We start from the raw sequence: 21,371 nt of genomic DNA, 5'->3' as shown, positions 1-21,371 counted from the left end.
ATTTAGAAATATATTGAAAGAAAAAAGGATTGTAAAGAGTTCTAAATAGCTCAACTGCAAGGTCTGTTGCCTGTAGCCAAAACCTTTGGGAGACGGGGTTTAAATAGAGAATCATTCTTGATAACTTTGATTCATTAGATACTGTAAACCTCCCTGTCTTCTCCTGATGGTATGTATCATTTAAATGCCACATTGCCTCTGTCTACCCACACCCACCCCACAGCCTCACTATTCTGCCCCATTGGTTTGTACAGTCCCACAGACTTGTATGACAAGAAGAACTAGTTTCTAATTTTATGCCCATTGAGATAAACCACTAATGCTGGATGAAGGCTAAAAGGTAGGATTATAATACTACCCCACTGAACTGCATTTCATCAGCTATAACTTTCCAAAGCCAGATTTGTAAGTAAGCCCTTTACAGCTAAGGAAACTACAATTATCTTTTCCAGAGCTTCCTATGTTAATACTGGTAACGAATTCAAATGGTTCTATCAACAAGAAATATCCCAGAAGACTGAACCACTGCAGTGTGTGGAAGCTGCAGATACCGAGGTGCTGTGTACCAAACAAATATTTCATTTTATACCTAATCTTTTATTATTTTTATTAAGTGTTTTGAAAGTAAATAGGGAAAGGCTAAGATGCATGACTAATAGCTAAGCCTGCTGAATGCTGAAACTGGTTATCAAAAGCTACCAAGACTTTGCCCTTCCTCTGCATTGAGACAATCAGTAATGAGGGAGTCCTCCAATGGCCTATTCTCTAGCCTCAAGGAGGCCTGGGATACAGAATCCTCAAGGGAAGGTAACAGTTTATCCTTTTCCACAAACACAAAATGCCTCATTTATAAACGTGTAAACTGCATTTTATTAAAAAAAAATAAAACCCCAAATCAATGCTGAAAGCTTCAAGGGAACAGATGGACTATATGTTCTTTATAAGCATCATTTAAAAAAATCTTAACTAAAAAGATCCATACAAAGACAAGCTGTTTAAATCACACCTTTTGTTGGAATAGGTTTGAAAATAACTACATTTAAGGGCTTTTTGGAAAGCAAAACCAACTGCATCTATTTAGATAATTAAACCTTAAGAATGAAAATATGTTTCATTTTTTAAAGTTATATATTTATCATTAGTATCATGTTTATAATACACTACCTATGTAGCTAGGATACAAACAATTATGGCTTTTATTTGTCTAAGAAAAGTGTGTGTTCTACTGTTGTATCATAACAACTGCCCAATAGTATAAAACTCAAGTCTTTACCAAAATAAACAAACACAGCTAAATTTTCTGAGGCCTGGCAACATGCTAAAATATCACTGTGATTAGCTAGCAAATCCCATCTTAAGAAACCTTTTTATGACTAGGGACTTCTGCCACTTTACAAATGTATTCCTCTAAACCCACTAATTCAGTTAGCCTTTTCAATCCATTGTATTATTCTTAGGCCAGCTTCATTCTGCATTAAATCCAGTGCAGAAAGCTAAATTGAACGCAAAAAATCAGACCTGATCCAGGCTTCCTTTTGTTCAAAGATAGAGACCAAAAGTCCTCTGGTGCTGCCACACACTTTCATCACCAATTTATAGAAACCGACAGTATAAGGGAAAAGCAATGAAAGTCATTGTTTTGGGACTTCAAAGCATCTCTGTGTCAGGGAAAGGAAATCCTTTCAGTCAGCAGGGCAGTCCCCACAGTCCGCAGGTGGGTGAAAAGTTATACAAGACTAGAAGTGCCCTAAAGCTAGAGAAATATTAATGATACAGTGGCAAGGAAAAGGGGGGACAGCTTGAGAGGGGATAATATAAATACTACAAATCATCGTCATTATCATCATCTTACAACGTGTCATTCTGGCTAAAACCTTACACAAGGTAAGATTTATACTGGCACAAAGCATATGCATATCTTCAAGATTTATACTCAACCACACGCCATCTTCAGATACTAACTCATCTTAACAGGTCAGAGGCTGCAGATGGCAGAACAGGCTAGAATTCTCTCAACAACATTCTCATTAGCAAAATACAGACGCATAAGGAAGTCAAGAATAGCTTTTACTTTTACTTACATATCAACTTAAAGTAGTAGTTTCTCTGAAAAACAGTATATGCATACTGATTATCATACTGACATTCAATTTATTAGCTATTTAACAAAAATTCTTATACCTTAATCTTAATGTGAAGAATTTGGTAAGAAACTGACTTTAGGATTATAAAGTACCAGTGGAAATTCGAAGACACAGATACCAAGTCAAATATTTTAAGTAAGATTTACCTTAATGTCTTGCTCTGAACTTTCATTAACAGCTTTCTGAGTAGTGCTGGAAAGTGAATTTGCCACCTGTGGCTGAGTGTCCAGGAGTTTCTTCAGCTTCAAGTCTGCCAACTTAGTGTCTTGTTCTGTTAAATATGTAAATATTATGAATAACTGTGTGAACTACATTTAGATGTGTAGCTATCAATTCAAAGGACATCATAAAAATATTACTATATTTTAAAAAGAGAGAGGACATTAGAGTTGTGAAATAAGACCAAATATATGCAGAACTCTGCATCTATATATCTACTATAAACAATATTACATACTATATAACTATAATCATTATACTGTAACTACAGTATAACTAAGTAGTCTTTAGGATATTGACTATATCCCTTTTTCAAAAGTTGAGATATAATTGATATGTAACATTGTGTAAGCTTAAGGTGTACAATGTGTTGATTTGATCATTCATATATTGCAATATGATTACCATCACAGCATTAATCAACACTTCTATCATGTCACAAAATTATCATTTCTTTTTTGTGGTGGGAATAAATAAAATCTAGTCTCTTCGCATATGTATGTGCTTTTCCCCAAAATCAGTCCCCATAAAGAATATAGTCAACACGTCTAAAGACCATTTAGTTATTCTATGGTTAATAGCAGCTATGCTTACCTTAAAACCTCAGCCCATATTTAATGCATATATTTATATTAGCAACTTTATAGAATGTACATAATAAAAGAAGGTATTACAAAGTGGGTATTTAAAAGAGGTAATGCATTTGATTCTAAATTATATTATTTTGTAATTTCAATTCTTCTAACATATTAAATTTAGACATAAAATGCCACATTACGCTCTTAACATGATCTTAGACAGTCATGTATATATTGTTAGAATCCAATGTTTATGTGTGTACATATATACTCAGCACTGAAATAGGGTATATGTTCACAAATAACTTCTGATTAGAGGGCAGAAATAAAGATTACCGTATTTTGCAATGTATAAAATATGGATAGAAATTTAAAATAAAAAATGGCTCTAACTTTAAAAATAAATAATTTCAGATTATTTTTAGCAAGTAAATTAGTCTTTAATAAAATAGTTTAGAAGCAAATGGAAATAATTCCATTTAAAAAATTCACTCAAAGCAGCTCTTTAATAAAATGATTATAAAAGACATGCTGACAATTTGGTGAATGATATTTTTCATAAAGATTAATAAGTTTTCTAATTATAAGACTCTTAATAAATGCTATTATCATTACTTTCATGCAAATTGGTCAGTTTATATTGCCAGGCTTCTTTTTAAAACAATATCTGATGAACTATGGTCAAATCAAGATAAAGATTAAACAATTTATTATTAAAACATTATGACTTTTATATACATATAAAAAAAGAATTTTGGGAAAAATAAAGCAAGGATAAAAATCATAATGTATGCTGCGTGTCTTCAGATTCCAGTTTGCATTCCTATTTCTTTTTTTTTCATTCCTATTTCTTATTGCCATGAAATAAACCATAGCCTGAATTGGAAATCTGTCCTATGTACATGCCAACACTTGGCATGCTTGAGAACTGTAAACAATGTATTAGTTAACTCCAAAAAAACAGGAAGACTGAGATGTGTTTTCTTTTTTGGTATACAAAAAAGTAGGAAGAGTGTTTTTAAAAAGGATAAGAGTCAAGCCTGTTAGGCCTTAATATTAGTCAGCCTTTAAATACACTAAAATATCTCACAAAGTTGCTATAACTAAAGCTAAGAAGTTCTCCTTACCTTACTCAAAAAGGGTTAATTTCTCCTGTCTTCATAATCTACTATTAAATCAGGAAATATGTACCACTGATTGTCACTGATTTTATACTTCCATGAATCGAATGTTAAGGCTTTAATTCTGAACTTATAGGTGCCCTCAGCGGTAAAGAGATGATACTGATTTCTGAAAGACTTTGATGGTGGCTGTGGTGAGAGGGTGAGTAGGTATTTTAAACTGAAAGAAGTAAAAGGCAGTCCTAATTTTGGGTTAAAATTTTTAAAAATTTCCTTAAATATCAGCATTCTCCTGGACTTGAACAATTATAAACACATTGCCCTGTATCTAGTAAAGTATTACTTAATACCAAGCCATGAAGGAACTACTGACAAGAGACACAGATTTTTTTTTTGCGGGGGGGGGGGGGGGCGCTGCTCTCCATAGTTAGGAAGACTCTGGTTGACTGTTTTTTGCAGAAATAATAGCATGATTTCAAACGGGGAAGAAGCAGAGCAGGTTAGCACTGCAGGGACAGGTCATGGCTGGGGAGATTCTCTCCCTCCCTACAGCTTTCCACAGGAAAAGACAAACATTAGGGATTTCACTTTCTTACCTGTAATTGCCAAAGACATTTTACTGCTATAAGAATTCAATTTAATAAGCATTTATGGAACCCCTCATGTATACAAAGCTACCTGCTGCTGATTTATAAAGGTAATGCATATGGAACACTCATCTATTAAACCACAAGCAACTATCTTTATATTTTATGCAAGAACTCAGAAGTTCAATTGCAAATGTGATTACTGGTATGATATCTATTGATATACAATAGGAGATTAATTTAATTGTAATCTATACAAGCAGTTTTCAAAGAGTTTTACTGTAATCATTAAACACATGTAAAATAATTTATTAGTAGTAATATTTAAATACTTAAGGTAAGCACAAAATTTACAAAATAATATTTCTACTAAGACTACCAATTTCAAACCAAATCAGGAAATCTGATCCATGGTTTAGATTACAATTTGAAGCATTCCATATGCTTCATCTATATCTTAGAACATCACAACAAAATATTTAGGCTGAGAAGGGAACCAATCATAGAATGTCTACAAATTGTCCCATAAAATACCAAAGTGAATCTTAGTAGAGAAAAGCTAAAATTTGCCATTTCAATATTATTGCTAATTTTAACATTAAGCCTAAAACAAAATAATGATATAAAATTGATGGAAGGTGGAGTTAGCTAAATGATTTGTGAGGGCATAAGATGTAATAAAACGACCAAAAGAATTTACTATCACTATTGGTGAGATAATAATAAAAATGTAACAGAAGAGTTTGCCATGCAGTAGGACACAAAGTATTTATAATTTGAAATTACCGGGAGTATCAAGGTCACTTTCTAAGTTAGTAAGTTCATCTCCACCTCCTAAAACAAAGCCTTCAGGAATCTCCTCGTTAGTATTTATCTCAACATTATCATTTTCATCTGTAGGAACACGTAGCAATAATGTTAGTATATTATTAGTATATTATTTCTATTTTATATAGGAAAGAAAAATCAGTATTTTAATGACGGTTCAAATTCAGGTCTGACACAGACAAGCAAGTTAAGAAATCAGTTTTAAGTCAATTTTTCATTATTGGATTAACATTTATATTTTACATTTCTATGTCAAAGATGAATTGTCACATCAAAGCAGATGCAAAGATTTTGACAATTTGTCACATGCTGCCTCTGAATTATTGAGCTCATTGAATCCCTATATTTTAAAATGTAATCTCCTGCTAATTTCTAACGACAGTAAGTAAAAATAAAGTTGGTTCGATAAAAAAGTCTCAAATAAAAAAGTCACCAAATAATATTTCTTAAATTTCACATTTTATCATTTATTAGATATAAATATATAAAGAAACAAACCATTCTTTATAAACTTGTAGCTATTTTTAAATTATCTGCATGAAGATTTAAATGCTTTTGTACTATAATGAAATATGATCAAAAGCATTATAGACAAATTCAGAACAAACATTGAGATATGAACAGACAGTACCTTTATGCAAAACAAAGTTCAGAAACAATTAAGTCAGTACATCATGGAAGACATAAAGCTGGGAAAACACTGTTATTATTCAAAATTAAGTACATGGGAATGAGGTAGCCTTATACTATTTTTTTTATACATTTAGCAAAATGTACTAGGTCATAATTAATTAATGATATCTTTTTAAAAGACTTATATTACATATTTTTCCTTTTTAAATCCTAATGATAAGTTGGTTAAGTAATTTTCAATATTATCTATTTAAAAAGGCATAGCAGTAGATTTGTATATCAGAAGCTAAGCTTTAAATTCTGCTATTGACAGACAATGTACCTTTTGGAGAAATTATCTGTCTAGCCCTGGGAGTTGAAGAATATCCCTACTATTCTACAGTTTATTTTTCATAGGGCAACTTTTATTAATAATGAGATGTTCCAAAGGTTATTGCAATTGAGAAATTCTAAATTCTATAACTTTGGCTTAAACCTTCAATATTTGTCCTTTTCCCTGTACAGTGTGTGTTTGATCTTGGGCTTCCCAAGTAAATATTTACTGTGAGCATTAATATTAATAATAATAGTTTACATTTATTGAAGAGTTCCTAATGGAAGCCATTTAGAAGAATACAACAGAGAGAAAAAGAATGAGAAATGCCCCCAAGGGAAAATATTGCTAAATGCTTTCAAATCATTAAGGTATTATACTTGTCTATATTATTTAAGTACAATTAGTTGAGAGAGCTTTTCTAATCGACTGTGCTTAGTACAACTATTTGACTACTTTCATAAAAGTCAGCACCATCATCTTCATTGTTCTCAAAAATTCTTCTCTAAATAATTCTGTAGTAAAGGGAAATGAATGAACAAATATTTCCTGAGTACCAAGGAAGTGTTCAGAACACTTCCTCCTGTCAAAGAATTTACTACCAATAGATTTTAGAGTGTGGTATTTTGTTCCTGCAACCAGTCTCTATTGATTTCTACTGTCCATAATTAATCTAGAGTGAAAGCACAAAATTCAGCATTCATTCATTTACTTATTCAAGAAACTTCTATTGTATACTGAAACTGCAATTTACAAAACACTGCTAGATGTTGAAGAAATATCAAGTTTTATAAGATATCAAGTTTTATTAAGACATTTATTCCACTTTAAAGTTATATATAAGTGAAAGTCACTCAGTCATGTCCGACTCTTTGCGACCCCATGGATTATAGCCTGCTAGGCTCCTCTGTCCCTCGAATTATCCAGGCAAGAATACTGGACTGGGTAGCCATTTCCTTCTCCAGGGGATCTTCCCAACCCAGGGATTGAACACAGGTCTCCCGTATTGTGGGCAGAGTCTTTACCATCTGAGGCACCAGAGAAGCCCAAGAATACTGGAGTGGGTAGTCTATCCCTTCTCCAGGGGACCTTCCCAATCCAGGGGCCAAAAGTTATACATACAAATGACTATAATACCATGTAGGACAGTTAAGTGTTATGAAGTAAAAATAAGATACGGAGCCAATTCCAAGGATGAAAAGATTATTCTTTTGCCAGTAGCACAAGGAACTATTTTTTGGAAGTACTAACCTTTAAATTGAGTCTTCAGAAATGTACAGAATTTCAAAAAGTACAATTGAGGGAAGAGTTTTACAGGCATGAGAGCAGGAAAGTGTAGATTATGTTCAAAGAATGGTGTAAAGTCCTAGTTGGCTCAAGCATACTTAAAGTGAAATAATGGGAAGTAAGACTTAAAAGGTAAAAAGATTTTACTTGGTAGGAACAGACAGACACTGGTTTGCTGGTCAAACATGATTGGCAATGTGTTGTTTAAGTTGAGAACAGTCTATATAAGCAGTTTTCTACCACAGTGTTTTATGGTAATCAGTTGTGAAATATGTATAGTTACTACAGAAGCACTGAAGCTTATGTTTTTATGAATTAAAGTATCTCCAATATTTTCCTAAAATATTGCTCTTGCTTAAGTTCTGATATGCCTTCATATGTGAAAGAAAAAGTGGTTCAGGGATTGCACACAGGAGTATACTAGCCATATGACATCACCCTTCGTTCTGAGATCGCTGATTAAGACAATGCACTCTAGAACAGAAAGGGTGGAGGCAGGAAATCCATGTTGGAGACTGTTATAACCTCCAGGCAAGTAATATAGAGAGCGTAACCTACCATAAAATAATTGGGAGTGGGTATGACTTGAAAACTAACTTGATACTGGGTAGTTGGGAGGGATACTGATGAGAGGAAGAGTGAGACAGATGTCAACACCGACTCTCCAGACAGAGTGACTAGAAGGATGGCATTGTTATGAAAAGAAGCTAAGTCTGGAACAGTGGTTGGATCTGGGTACTTCAGGTCCTGGGGTTATGCAGTGGGATAGTCATTACTCCTTTACACAGTGCCAGGATAATGTGTGATGTTAAATAGGTGCCATTCACTTTACTTCCTGGCTAAATGAAATCTCTACCCATACTACCCCTCACCAGTAATGCTGAATAGGCTAACTCAAAGTTTATAAATGCATTGTTAACCTCAGATAAAAGGATTACTATTTGGGAAGGGGAAGAGTAAAACTTGATCTCCTCTAATGCTCAGGTTTTCTTAAGAATAGATTTCCACTTTCTTTTCATTCACTGACTTCATTTTACAACGAACACTTGAATTTTTTTCAACAGTTATTGTTACACATTTCTTAATACTTATTGAAATACTCCAAATGAATTTTAGCAGAACTAAAGTACATGTGTGTCTGTGTGTGTGCTTAAAATATTACATATTAAATATATGATATCTATAAGGTTATATATATATATCTTTAATGCTAACCATTTAAAACCCACTAGATAAGCATGGCATAAAGTAAACTAGAGATACAATACACAATGGAAGGTGGTTTGCAAGTATGGCCTGTATGTAGGGAAAGGTAGAAAGAGATTTATACACACACTGGAATGAGACAATGCATTCCAACGGACACTGTATAGCCCTATAAACAAAATGGGGATCCCAGTGGTATGATTAACAGCACAGAAATAAGGCCAGTCTTATAAGACTTATCATTTGTAAATAAATTGAATGAAAAGTGTGAATATAAGGTAACAGTAAGGAAAAAAAAAAGAATATCTGCACTCAAAAAACAAAAGAAGTTGAGGCTACTGTTAAAAACATATTCACACAAAATTATAGCTTAGAGGACACCTATGTTTACATGAAACTGTTTATTTCCAGAAAAAAAAATTTTCAGAATAAGATATCTCATTTGTATCATGATTTAAAAATTCTCACTGAAGGCCCCTGTAAAATTTATAACTTGTAAAGTTATCCTATAAAAATCAAACAAACGATAGAAAACAATACAAATATATTATTAATGAAAGCTGAAAATAAAAATTGCTGAAGGCCTGTAAGATTTTATTTTGGTTGAACAAATTTAGACAAATCTATTTACCATAACTGAAATAAGGATAATGCAGGCACACAGTCTCATGGATAAAATTTTTTAATTTTCATTTATCCATTTGAAATCCAAAAACAAAGTATACTATTCCATCTAAATCAAAGAGGGGCAAAAATGTCCGCTTAATAGTTAAATGATCCCTTTAAAACAAAAGTTAAATGACTCTAACTTAACTCAAACCAAACCAATAAACTACAGAATAAAAATAAGTAGATGTGACATAAAATATCATATATATGATATGATAGGTATCAGAGATATGACACAAAATATACACAGATTTAAGTATATATAAATATATAAAATCTATATAATATATACCATGTAATATATAATGGATATAATATAATCTTCAAACTAGGCTAACACCTTCCTTGCAAGTGCCCATGGACCACTAATAAAAACTCAAAATTTGTTTGGACAAAATAAATACTTTTTAATTCTCAAAGCAGAAATTCAGGCCATATTCTCTGACCACAATACCATATAACTAAAAATGAAAATATCACACTTTGGCCCTAAACAACTGTACTTTGCCAAGTAAGATCAATATAATAAATGAACCCATAAGTTTGTTACCTAAAATGAGGAGTTTAAAAGGCTGTTACAGGTCTACAACTAAAAAATGAAGCAAAAATTGAAAAAACACATGTAGAATACCACAATATCACCTGACTCTCTTCTAAGCCTTCAAATTATTTTAAGAGGAGAATAAGTAAAAGCTAAGCTGTAACTCCTTGGACGGGTTCTGTTATTTCATAAGAATTAGGCTATTTATGGTTGAAATAGGATGCAAGTGGGATGCTTGGATACCTGACTTCAGAGACCTAAAATAACTTGCAAATATTTTCTGTGAACACCTGAGGCTCATGACACCTCACCTCAAACTTAGCAAGTTTCTTTTCCTCACTGAGGCTGGCTGCTGAGAATGGAAAAAAGCAAGCATTTCAAGTAGGTTCAGGCAATGAGTCTGAGTATCAAGTTCAACACATCCCCTAGGTTGCACTTTCACCTTATTATTTCAGCTCTTGACTACTGCCTCTTCTTTGTTACTCTGAACTACCACTTCCAAAAAATTTCCCTCTCTAGTCCATCATCTAGGCTGGTCCCTACACACTCCTCTCTCATTCTGCACCATTCCTTATTCAGATTTGGTAATTCCCATTAGACAGTGGATGAGTGGACACTAATTTGTTAATTGTTTTTCCTGACTTATCAACCCCATAGGGTCATTTTCATTTAGGAATTAGACTCCTGTGAAATCAAGTGAATTTCTAATTTGCTGTGTTAATGCCAGCAAACTATAGCATGGGGGCAAAATCCAGCCTACCACCCTTTCAGGTTAAATAACAGGCATGCCCATTAATTTACATATTGTTCAAATCTACAAGGGCAGAGTCAAGCAGTTAAGAAAGAGAACATATGGGCTGCAAAGCCTATAAAAATTTACTCTGGCCCTTGCTAGGAAGTTTGCCAAATCCTGGCCCAACACAATGGCTGGCACCACTAAACAGATAAATGTGTATGTATGAATGGTTGAACTCTAGGAAGGAATCTTACCCTTTCCCTTGACCTAAAGGTCTCTTCCATCCTGGCCTTGAAATTTTCAGCTTAGGCTTTGATGCCAGAGCAGAGCTAGTCAGATCCATACACCTTTATGAAGACAGGCCAATATCCAGGTCAAGGAACAGGCCTGTACCACTTGAAAGTCAACTTTAGCTCTGATTAAGAGCCTCCCATCTGATATGTGGCCACTTCCAACATCCAAGGTATGGTATGGTCTATGAGAGAAGTGGGCCCTGATGACCTTGGTCTTCTTAGGGAAGACCAAGTCTTGACTCTTCAACAGGTTCTCATAAGTCATCTGCTGAACCCTGTCCCATCTTCATTTCATCTGGCTTTTCCTTTTATAATCTGTACTTCTTTGTTAGTTTCAGATATCCAAGCCTCACTTCTTCTTTATTCACTTTGTTGACTGTTGAATGATGCCAAAATCAGGTCTTCACTTTCCCTAGTTACCAGGCTGTGAAGCTACCCATTTTGGGGGTTGTAACACTGACTAAGTCTCTCTACCTAGTCTAGTTCTGGCTTAGCCTCAACTGGGATTGGATTATAGAGATAAGACCAATTACATAGCTGACTCACCCCAGACCCTTAATCAGAAAATTTTAATCCTTAGTCTTCCCAGAGTTCACAACTCATTTAGCACTGTTATCCGCTCTCTGTTAGGAAAAAAACATTAAGAGAGACAGTGGATGCCTCTCTATTTTATGTTTAGTCTTCTATGGGTTTACAATGTCACATGGAGATAGTATCAGTAGCTTTAGGACAGTCTATCTGGAGGGTCAAGAATATGAGGCTATTTTTTTTTTTTTATCATTCTGAGATACAAGGAGGCAGAGATATCTAAGGTTTACTTAGAATATCTGGAATTTCTATGATATCAAAGAAATGTCTTGTTACTAATAATAAATGAAAGCAAATTATAACAGCATTGTATAAACGTAGCTGTGAGTGGTTACTGCCATTACTATAAAACTTTAGTCGTGAGTATAGAAACTGTAATAAAAATTCTGAATGACAGGAGTTGAAAAGGTAAGATGAAAGACTTAACTAAGAAACAAACATTCTGAGAATACCAGATGGACAGATTCATAGCTATTTGGGAAAGCAGCTTTCAAATATATGGGGATGGAAGATAACATGCTATAGGCATTTGTTGGAACACTCTACAACAGTAAGATTTTACTATAAGGGATCAATCAGAAATAACAGCAGTAAGTTTCAGTTTACTATGAAGAAACTTATTATTGACCTAGAAATAGTTTCCTTTGTTTCAGTTCTCTAAGGTTTTATTCGAGTCCTCACTTGCCTACTCTCCAGAGTGATCTTAGCATTTAAGATTAACTCAGAACAAGTACCTGGCATGTTCTGGTAGATAAATAGGTCACGTACCTTTGAAATAAAAAAGCCCTTTTGAATATAGTACTAAAATAAAAATGTAAAAAGTTTCAAGTTAAAAGTGCCCAAATTGAGCACTGAGGAGTAAAATTAAAATTCCCTTTAATTATATGTATATATAGTCCTTGTTCCAACATCAAGCTTAGAAAAATTTCTACAGATATTGAAAACGACCCTCTTCAAATAAGAAGACTAAGAGAAATGCATATGGGACTTATTAAAAATTCTTACATGTCACGCTATAGTGCTGGAAACATTGTTAAAGTTACTTTCCGAAGATCTGGTTCAAAGTAAAAATCTCTCATGCCAAAGCTCTCCACTAACAAGTCTTGTGATCCAGATGCTGAGGACTTGATTGCATTTTACTCATTCTAATACAATTAATGAGACATCATGGGGAATCACAAACTAAGGCCTGTCAGAGTTTTCTCCTAAATCATATTCCTGGTATTTCTCGAGTACTAATCATACTTAATCATAATCAAAGTATTTCCTGAGTTGTTAAAAATTAAGTCAAAGAGTTGATTTTGAAAATGGTCATAGTCATCTTCTGATTTACTATGTTTTCTTTAAGTTTTTAGCAACCCACCAATAGGTTAGAAACTTTATGTATTTGATGCACAACATTTTGAAGTAAGAATAAAATGTCCCAAAAGGTCCATCGCGGATTTCTGGGTTGTCTGTAGAATATGATACAAGATTCTTAAACTCACCTCCAGATGCCTTTGACCTTTCTTTCAACTTTTCTGCAGCCATTTCACCATAGCTGGGAAGTTCTGACATCTTCACTCCAGATCGAGCTTCTGCTATTAGCTGACGAGCTCTCTCTCTCAGCTGCCGACGTCGCTCTTCATCTTGCTGCTAAGATATATTGAACAGTTGCCAACTCAGTAATTGACAGAAATGCAATTTCATTTTCAATCTGATCATCATGATAGTAACTGGTTTACAGCATGGTGCTTGGCCCACATTATAAATAGGATGCTCTATATCAGTTGGATGTCACACCATTTTTAAAAGACATCCAAGAATCAGATTTTTAAAAACATTTACAAATTATTGTATTAAAATGTCTGTTAAAAATTCAAAGTAGCCTTTAAAGAATGTTTGGCAATATAATTACTGAGAAAGTAGCAGGATCAACTATTAATAAAATGACCGGGCTTTCAGGAAAAAAGTCACAATACTGAAAACAGAATTTCAATTAATACATTTTTTTTTTTAAGATTAAAATTTAACTTGCACATTTCTAGTAAAGGCATACAGCACTGACTAAAGGAAATTTTTGATAGTAGAAAATGCTGCTACATCATGTTGATCAAATACAGAAAACAGTATTTTTAGGGGGCTATAGCAGGAATAGGATAGCACATTAGTTCCTTAGTTATTGTTGATAGTTTTAAAATCAGAATTAGGTACTGATGTACTACTATCCCCATTTCTACTCTCCCCCTAGACACACACTGAAAAGAAAAAGTAAAATCTAGTGTGGGTTTTGATATTTGAAATAACTAAAAATGACAGAGAATTAAATAAATTAGGTTTTGCCTCCTAAAAATAGGTTATTATGAATTGCAAATAATCAATGTGAAATTAAAAACTGGAAAGTATATGACATAAGGCATTATTATTATGACAAAACAAAGCCTGAAATAATCTGGCCCCAAAATATCTGTAGTTACCTTCTCTTAACCTCTTCCAATCTCTATAAAACCTCATATCTATTTATACAAATTGTTTGTATCATGTGGTTTCATGCATCCATGGACTTGAAATGAATATATAATTTCATCTTCCTGGAAAGTTCTTCTCTCATCTATTTAACCCCTACTCATTCTTCAAGATTCATTTTAAATCCACTAAACTTCTCTGACTACTCTTCTGTCCTCCTTGCTGGTGGAAAGAAGTTCTCCTTCTTTTCTGTTGCTACAGGTGTGTGTGTGTGTGTGTGTGTGACTACTTTTAAAAACACTACATATCAAGTTATAACTCTGCACAAATGCCTCCTCCGTAGAACTGAGCCACTCAAAGGCAGGAGAGAGATTTGACTTATCTTTGTATCTTTGGTCCTTAGTACAGACACTGGGGCTTGGTACTTGCTATAGAAATTTCAGGCATGAAAATTTATAATTTATACTCACAAAGCTTATAATACAGAGGGAAAGATAAAACAGTCACAATAAGGAGATGCGATTAAAATGCACAAAGAGTTCAGAAGAAAGAAGTTTGCTTTGTGTGTAACTTTTTTTCCCCTCAAGGGGAATGATCAACCAGAGGTGTACATTTAACAACAATGTGTAAAACAGGTTGGCATAAAGGGACTGGAAAGAGAGTACTTAGGAGGCTCTTATAAATAGGAGGAGGAAGCTATAATGAGATTCAGAACTGGGATAGTGGCAATGGGAATGGAAGGAGACAAGTGTAAGAAACGCATCAGAGTTAGAACTAGTACCTGTACCAATTCTTGGTAACTGATTAGAGGTAGAGGGAAGAAAAAAGCTGACTCAGAAGTTTTAAACTTGGGTAACTAGAACTGTGGCATCAAAACTAGAAATGGAAAAACCAAGATGAATTATAAGAGGAAAAGGCTGGAAGTCTGGGGTAAGATAGACAAGATTTGAGAGGATGGTTGGACATTTGAGTCAAGATGTAAGTAGCTGGGAAGTGAAAATGATGCTAGGGAGTGAAGTCAAATTATGACTGCAGAGCTAACGGCTGAAGTGACAGGAATACATGAAATCACCTAAAGAAGTACTGTAAAGAAAAATAAGACCTACTAACTAAATCATGGAAAACATCTATTTTTAGGTAAAAATAGGAAAAGGAGATAGAGAAGGAAGAGGATGAGAACTGTAACACTGATACATCCTGAGAATCAAAGATGAAGAGGCTTTCATGAAAAAGGGAATAACCGACTGCAGTAAATGTTAGAGGTTAATGAGTCTGAATGTTTAAAAAGGGCAATCAAACTTGGTAGGTAATAGCATTAGAGAGAGGGGCAGGCACTAGACTGATGGAGTTCAAGCCTAGGCAATTGTTCACAAATTTTGAGATGGCTAGAACTGAGAGCTGTCAAAATTAATGAGGGTAGATTAACAGGGGTATCGAATGGACCCAGAGACAAGCTTGAAGCTCCCAGTGGACAAAGTGAAACAATTCAGTATCAAACAAGTACGCAAACAATTACTGCAATGAATTGAATGATCAATGAAATCACACAATGAATCAGTGAAAATTCATCAATTCATTATGACATTCAAAAAGTTCTCAGAAGGAAATATAAACTCATCTGCGGGTGCTTTTAATAGAACTCCCTGGGACTTCCTGGTGGTCCAGCAGCTGGGACTCCGCGGTCCCAAAGCAGGAGGTCCGGGTTTGATCCTGGTTGGGGAAGTGGATCCCATATACCGCAACCAAGAGTTCACATGCTGCAACTAAAGATCCCAAGTACTGCAACGAAGACTGAAAACCTAGTGTGCTGCAACTGAAATACAGCATAGCCAAATAAATAAATAAATAATTTTTAAAAAGAGAATTCCCCAAAATTAGTAATTGGAGAAAAAAAATCAAGCACTTAGCCTGTCTTTCCAGTGCGAAGAGAAGTTTAGAGCAACTAATAAATAGCCCAGTTAATGACATGACAGAAAACTCCACTTTATAAAATGATGCCAGCTATAATTTTAAAAAAGGCAAAATTTTAAAAAAGTGAAACTTTGCCATACATAAAAGAATGATTCTAGCAAGGTTTATGAACTATTATTAAAGCTCTTAAGAAAATGTTTGATGGGAAACTGGATATTTATATTACATATTTTCTAAAGATGGCCATGACAGTATTTCTCATCCTACAAACTTTTTGCAGTGTGACCTTGCTATTTTCTTATCAAGAGGTGACATATTTAATTCCCTTCCCCTTGAGTATGGGCTACTGTAAGTGACTTGTATATAATCAACAGAAAGTAGATGTGTTGAAGGTGACTTCCAAGGCTGGGTCAGAAAAGGCTATACCCTTTCACCCAGTTCTCTTGAAATTCTTGCATTTTATATGTTCTGGGAACTCAGCTGTCTTGTTGTGAGAATCCCAAGCTATATGCAGGTGCACTAGTTCACATTCCCAGCCAAGTTCAGTCTTGAGTCTTCTGAGCTCACTTATCAGACATGTGAATAAAGGCTTCTTCAGAATCTCAGCGTTTAGCCACTTTGGGTCACTTCCAACTGCTCAAGTCTCCCCAACTGAGACTCCAGACAATGTGGAACAGAGACAAAGCGCACACACTGTACCCTATCTGAAATCCTGACCCACAGAATCTGTGAGAATAAAAATAATTTTAGACCATTATGTTTGGGATTATTTTACACATTAATAATTAGATCATGTGGTTAATTAAGTAATACCATATAGATTATTTCCTGGTTGTAAGAAGAAAACCTAATTTTAAATGAAGAGATCAGAACTAGATCAGGGATTAGAAACCACTACTCTAATGGTCAATCTTAGCATCTCTAATGTTGAGTCAACCATACGTAACATATTTTTTGATGTGAAGCACATGAAGCAAGCACTACCTGTAATATTCTAGCCTAAATGTCTAAACTGAATCTACTAAGCCTTTAGATAAAATCTCCAGTTTATCATAAACACAGGGGATAGAGAAACATGATAAATGACACAACAAGGAAGCAAACAAACAAATCTACGAAGTAGGATATTCAGGCTAACTGACCTGGTCATTTTAATGAGAGAGTTATAAAAACAAATACAGAACAAACAAAAACCAACCAACCAAACATCATCCCCACCAATAAAAGGGACCTGGCCAGATGCAGTGTATAGTCCTGGGTTAGACACCGGTTGGATAAACCAGCTATAAAGGACACTGCTGAATCAATTAAAGAAATCTGAATATAATCGTAGTATTAAATGAGAGAAAATACAATGACTGTAAGAATAGTTTATACATTAATAACTTAATTTTGTCTTTTTGGCAAAATATATATGCACACCTGGAAGGTTATTTACAAAGTTGTCATGGTGGAGCTATCAGGGTATGGAAATGTGATATTTTTGTTTTCTCAATTTCTCTTCATTTTCTAACTTTCTATAATATAACCACACTACTTTTGTAATAAAAGTTATTTTTTAAAAGTCCTGGGGGAAAGGAAGAGAGAGATGAGATGATAGGTTTCTGGGTTGGATGGTTGTGGTAGGAGAGAAAGACTAGAGAGCTAACATTCAAGAGAAATTAATTTTCTCAATATTTAGAGAGGCAGACTTATTTGTAATTAGAGTAGTAGTATACACTGGGTAGAGTGAAACTGAAGATGCAATAATAATACACAAAAATCCTCAGTTTATTATTAGTGTTTCTAAACTTAGAAAATTAAAGGAAAGGCAGGCTTGATAACGGTGACTTTTGGTGTTGGCTTAAAGCTCAACATTCAGAGAACTAAGATCATAGCATCCGGTCCCATCACTTCATGGCAGATAGATGGGGAAACAGTGGAAACAGTGGCTGACTTTATTTTTCTGGGCTCCAAAATCACTGCAGATGGTGACTGCAGCCATGAAATTGAAACACGCTTACTCCTTGGAAGGAAAGTTATGACCAACCTAGACAGCATGTTAAAAAGCAGAGACATTACTTTGCCAACAAAGGTCTGTCTAGTCAAGGCTATGGTTTTTCCAGTAGTCATGTATGGATGTGAGAGTTGGACTATAAAGAAAGCTGAGTGCAGAAGAATTGATGCTTTTGAACTGTGGTGTTGGAGAAGACTCTTGAGAGTCCCTTGGACTGCAAGGAGATCCAGCCAGTCCATCCTAAAGGAGATCAGTCCTGGGTGTTCATTGGAAGGACTGATGCTGAAGCTGAAACTCCAGTACTTTGGCCACCTGATGCGAACAGCTGACTCATTGGAAAAGACCCTGATGCTGGGAAAGACTGAGGGCAGGAGGAGAAGGGGATTACAGAGGATGAGATGGTTGGATGGCATCACTGACTCAATGGACATGGGTTTGGGTGGACTCCAGGAGTTGGTGATGGACAGGGAGGCCTGGTGTGCTGCGGTTCATGGGGTCACAAAGAGTCGGACACAACTGAGCAACTGAACTGATTCATATTTCTTGAGCTTTTATGTGCTAAGTGCTTTATATGCATGATGATCTCACTTAATTTTTACAACCCAATTTGTACCAATGAGAATATTTAGTTTTAGAGTTCCAAGATCTCACAGCTAGAATTGATGTTCGAGCTCGGAGTCCAACCCTGGTCTGTTTGACTACAGGGCCCTGCTCTTAACCTCCAAACTATTTGATCCCCAAAAGTACCAAATTACATGACCAACTGAGGAAAATTGAGCTTTTCACTAAACTTTCATCTTTCAAATTTAAGAAAAGTTAAGAGCACTAATAAAAACCATTATTTGATATGCCTCAGGCAACTAGGTTTAAGTGAATTTCACTGCATGAGTAATAACTTCTTGCAGAGTTGGAATTTGGTGATTCAGACTAAGATGAAGTGGTCTTGGGTCATCTTAACTGCATAAAAATGAAATAAACGATTCTACCTTTCTGAATATGAAATGAGAACCTAGCTTTTTCTTACCAGCTACCATTTTCTCCTCCTCCCCCAGTAATTCTCCCATCTGCAAATGTTTCTGAGATCTTACCAAGAGTGCAATTTAAAGCAGACAATCATTAATAAAACCAACTCTAAATACTAATTAGGGACACTTTATCAATTTCCATGTAAATTGTTTGTTTGTACCTATTTACCTGTCATTGTTCTCCATACAATAGAAAAAAATGCAAATGAACAAATCAGAATGCAGCCCTAATGGGACTTTCTGTTTATAACCATTAGCCCAGAGGTGTGCTGTAATTCAATTCTCAAGTAGCAAGATTTAGTCTCATTAACACACTGCAAGGGCAGGTTACAACTCATAAAACCCTACAGTAAACAAAGTTTATGGACACAGCACAAAATCTTGAGCCTGATTGACAGAATTCTAGTTCCCTATCAGATTGCCTTGATTTACTTTTCTACTAATGTCCTAACACCACAGAGACAATTTTGCTTGGGCCTAGAGCTCTCCAGTGGGATGGCATATCTGTGCTGTTTGTTTTCTTACCCATTAAGTTCTCTTAAGACAAAGAGCCAACTGAGAAAATAGAAGTTAATTGTTAAGGTCATAAGGAAAAGCTTGTAATTACAGCAATTGATTATTCAACCAATTTAACTGATAGTATTAGTAATTTCCAGATTCCTTATATATAAAACTATTTCATCTTAATTTTTATATAAAAGCTTCATTAAAAGTCAGTTTTTACATTATTATTTAAAGAATAGATAGTACAAAATCTTTGTATCTTTTACTTAAAAGAAACATATTGTTTATGTCAAAGGAATAAAATGACCAGAGAGTAAGGATGATGATTATTTTGTTATTTTTGTATGTTTGTAGATTTGAGTATTTCTGACAATGATGGTTTGCCTAAAACTATTCAAATACAGAAATGTGTTATCTGTTTTCACCTTTCCGCATTCAAAGGAAGACAGTGACTCATAGCTGTAAATAAGTCATCTGTTTACCAAATCTGCTGAAAAAAATAAAGGAATCTTTTCAGTGGGATGCTATGTAAGTAACTTAGAAGACTGCTGTCATTTAAAATTACATTTGAAAAATTCAATACATAGGAAACCTATCTATCTTTCATTTATTTGCCTAGTCTAAATAAACCTAAATAAATTGAAGCAGGTTTCCTATTTTTAACAATGGGTCTGATGGCATTTATCTTTTTCTGTACAGTATTATTAAGAGAGTTAGACTGATTTATACAGGACATTCGAGCTTCTGTAAGATGGATGTAATCTTTAGAGAGAAGCTATATTTTTGAGTAAATACTGGCTGTGTGCCTGTGCAGTGTGTTCACAGGTGTTGTCTCATTTACCATTCACCACTCTGAGGTAACCAATGTCACTCTGGTTTCACAGAAATGGAATTGCACTTAAATATACTGCCCGAGGTCATACATCTTGTAAATGGCACAGTAAGAATTAAAATCAGTGTCTGCCTGATTTCAAAGGGGTGGTCCTATCTATTACATTATTGGTGTTCAGAAAATTTGTCTCAAGCCCTACTGCTGTTGTGATTAAAAAACAACAACAAGTTTTTTACTTACTTTTGGGTAAGTATACAAATAAGGTTAAATGCCCCTTTGTGCTACTGAAAACAGAGGTAAAGAGGAATTAACTTATTTATATTCATTTAAAACTTACGTTCTTGTCCTTAAATTATAAGCCTTCAGAAAAGTGCTGAATGTGGTACATTTAAGCTCCACTTTCCTCTTACCTAACATCTTCAGAATAAGGCGAAAGTCCTGTTATGGTACAAAAAGCTTGTATTTCAACACAACGGATTTAAATATTCAAATATAGAAGATGGATCATAACTAACCACTTTGGACATAAACTGAAAAAATATTTTCACAGCATGTCTACAAGATACTATTTTCCTTATCGTTCTAAAATGGTCTACAATCTGCCATAGATAGATGCACTAGTAAAACTTGACAATTTAAGGACAAACTCTTCAAGAATAAGTAATGCAATTCCTTGTTTCCTTTCCATAAAAACGTATTGGTATGCAATTTTTATATTTCACAGTCCACCGACATCTAGGCAAGCTTTCTTCCACTGCTTCAATGGTGCTACTTTTAATTTTATCCTCCTTAGTCGTAGTAATTAAAGTGATCAGCAGTGGCATCCCAGCTGCTTTGACACAGTTACAACCCCCTAGCAGACTTTTGCTTTTAAGGGGAAGAGGAAGAAAAAGGCTAGAGTTTCATTTCACAGAG

The 21,371-nt window shown here is 34.5% G+C and overlaps 1 protein-coding gene across 7 annotated transcripts in view; it reads right to left on the bottom strand.

The window, feature by feature from the left end:
- EHBP1 (EH domain binding protein 1) overlaps window positions 1-21,371 on the bottom strand; it is a 427,094-nt gene that overhangs the window by 46,310 nt on the left and 359,413 nt on the right. For 3 of the 7 annotated variants that reach the window (XM_043468858.1, XM_043468857.1, XM_043468860.1), the window contains 3 exons: window positions 13,231-13,378; window positions 5,436-5,543; window positions 2,291-2,415 (listed from right to left, as the gene is read on the bottom strand). In XM_043468858.1, coding sequence (XP_043324793.1) covers window positions 2,291-2,415; window positions 5,436-5,543; window positions 13,231-13,378 — 381 coding nt within the window. The remainder of the gene's footprint in view (window positions 1-2,290; window positions 2,416-5,435; window positions 5,544-13,230; window positions 13,379-21,371) is intronic. The other 4 variants (XM_043468863.1, XM_043468861.1, XM_043468859.1 and 1 more) reach the window with 3 other exon arrangements.

Source organism: Cervus canadensis, chromosome 5, assembly GCF_019320065.1.
Source record: "Cervus canadensis isolate Bull #8, Minnesota chromosome 5, ASM1932006v1, whole genome shotgun sequence".
Classification (NCBI taxonomy): Eukaryota; Metazoa; Chordata; class Mammalia; order Artiodactyla; family Cervidae; genus Cervus; species Cervus canadensis.
Note: the sequence above shows the minus strand (reverse complement) of the source record. Positions and strands in the feature narration are given on the sequence as shown.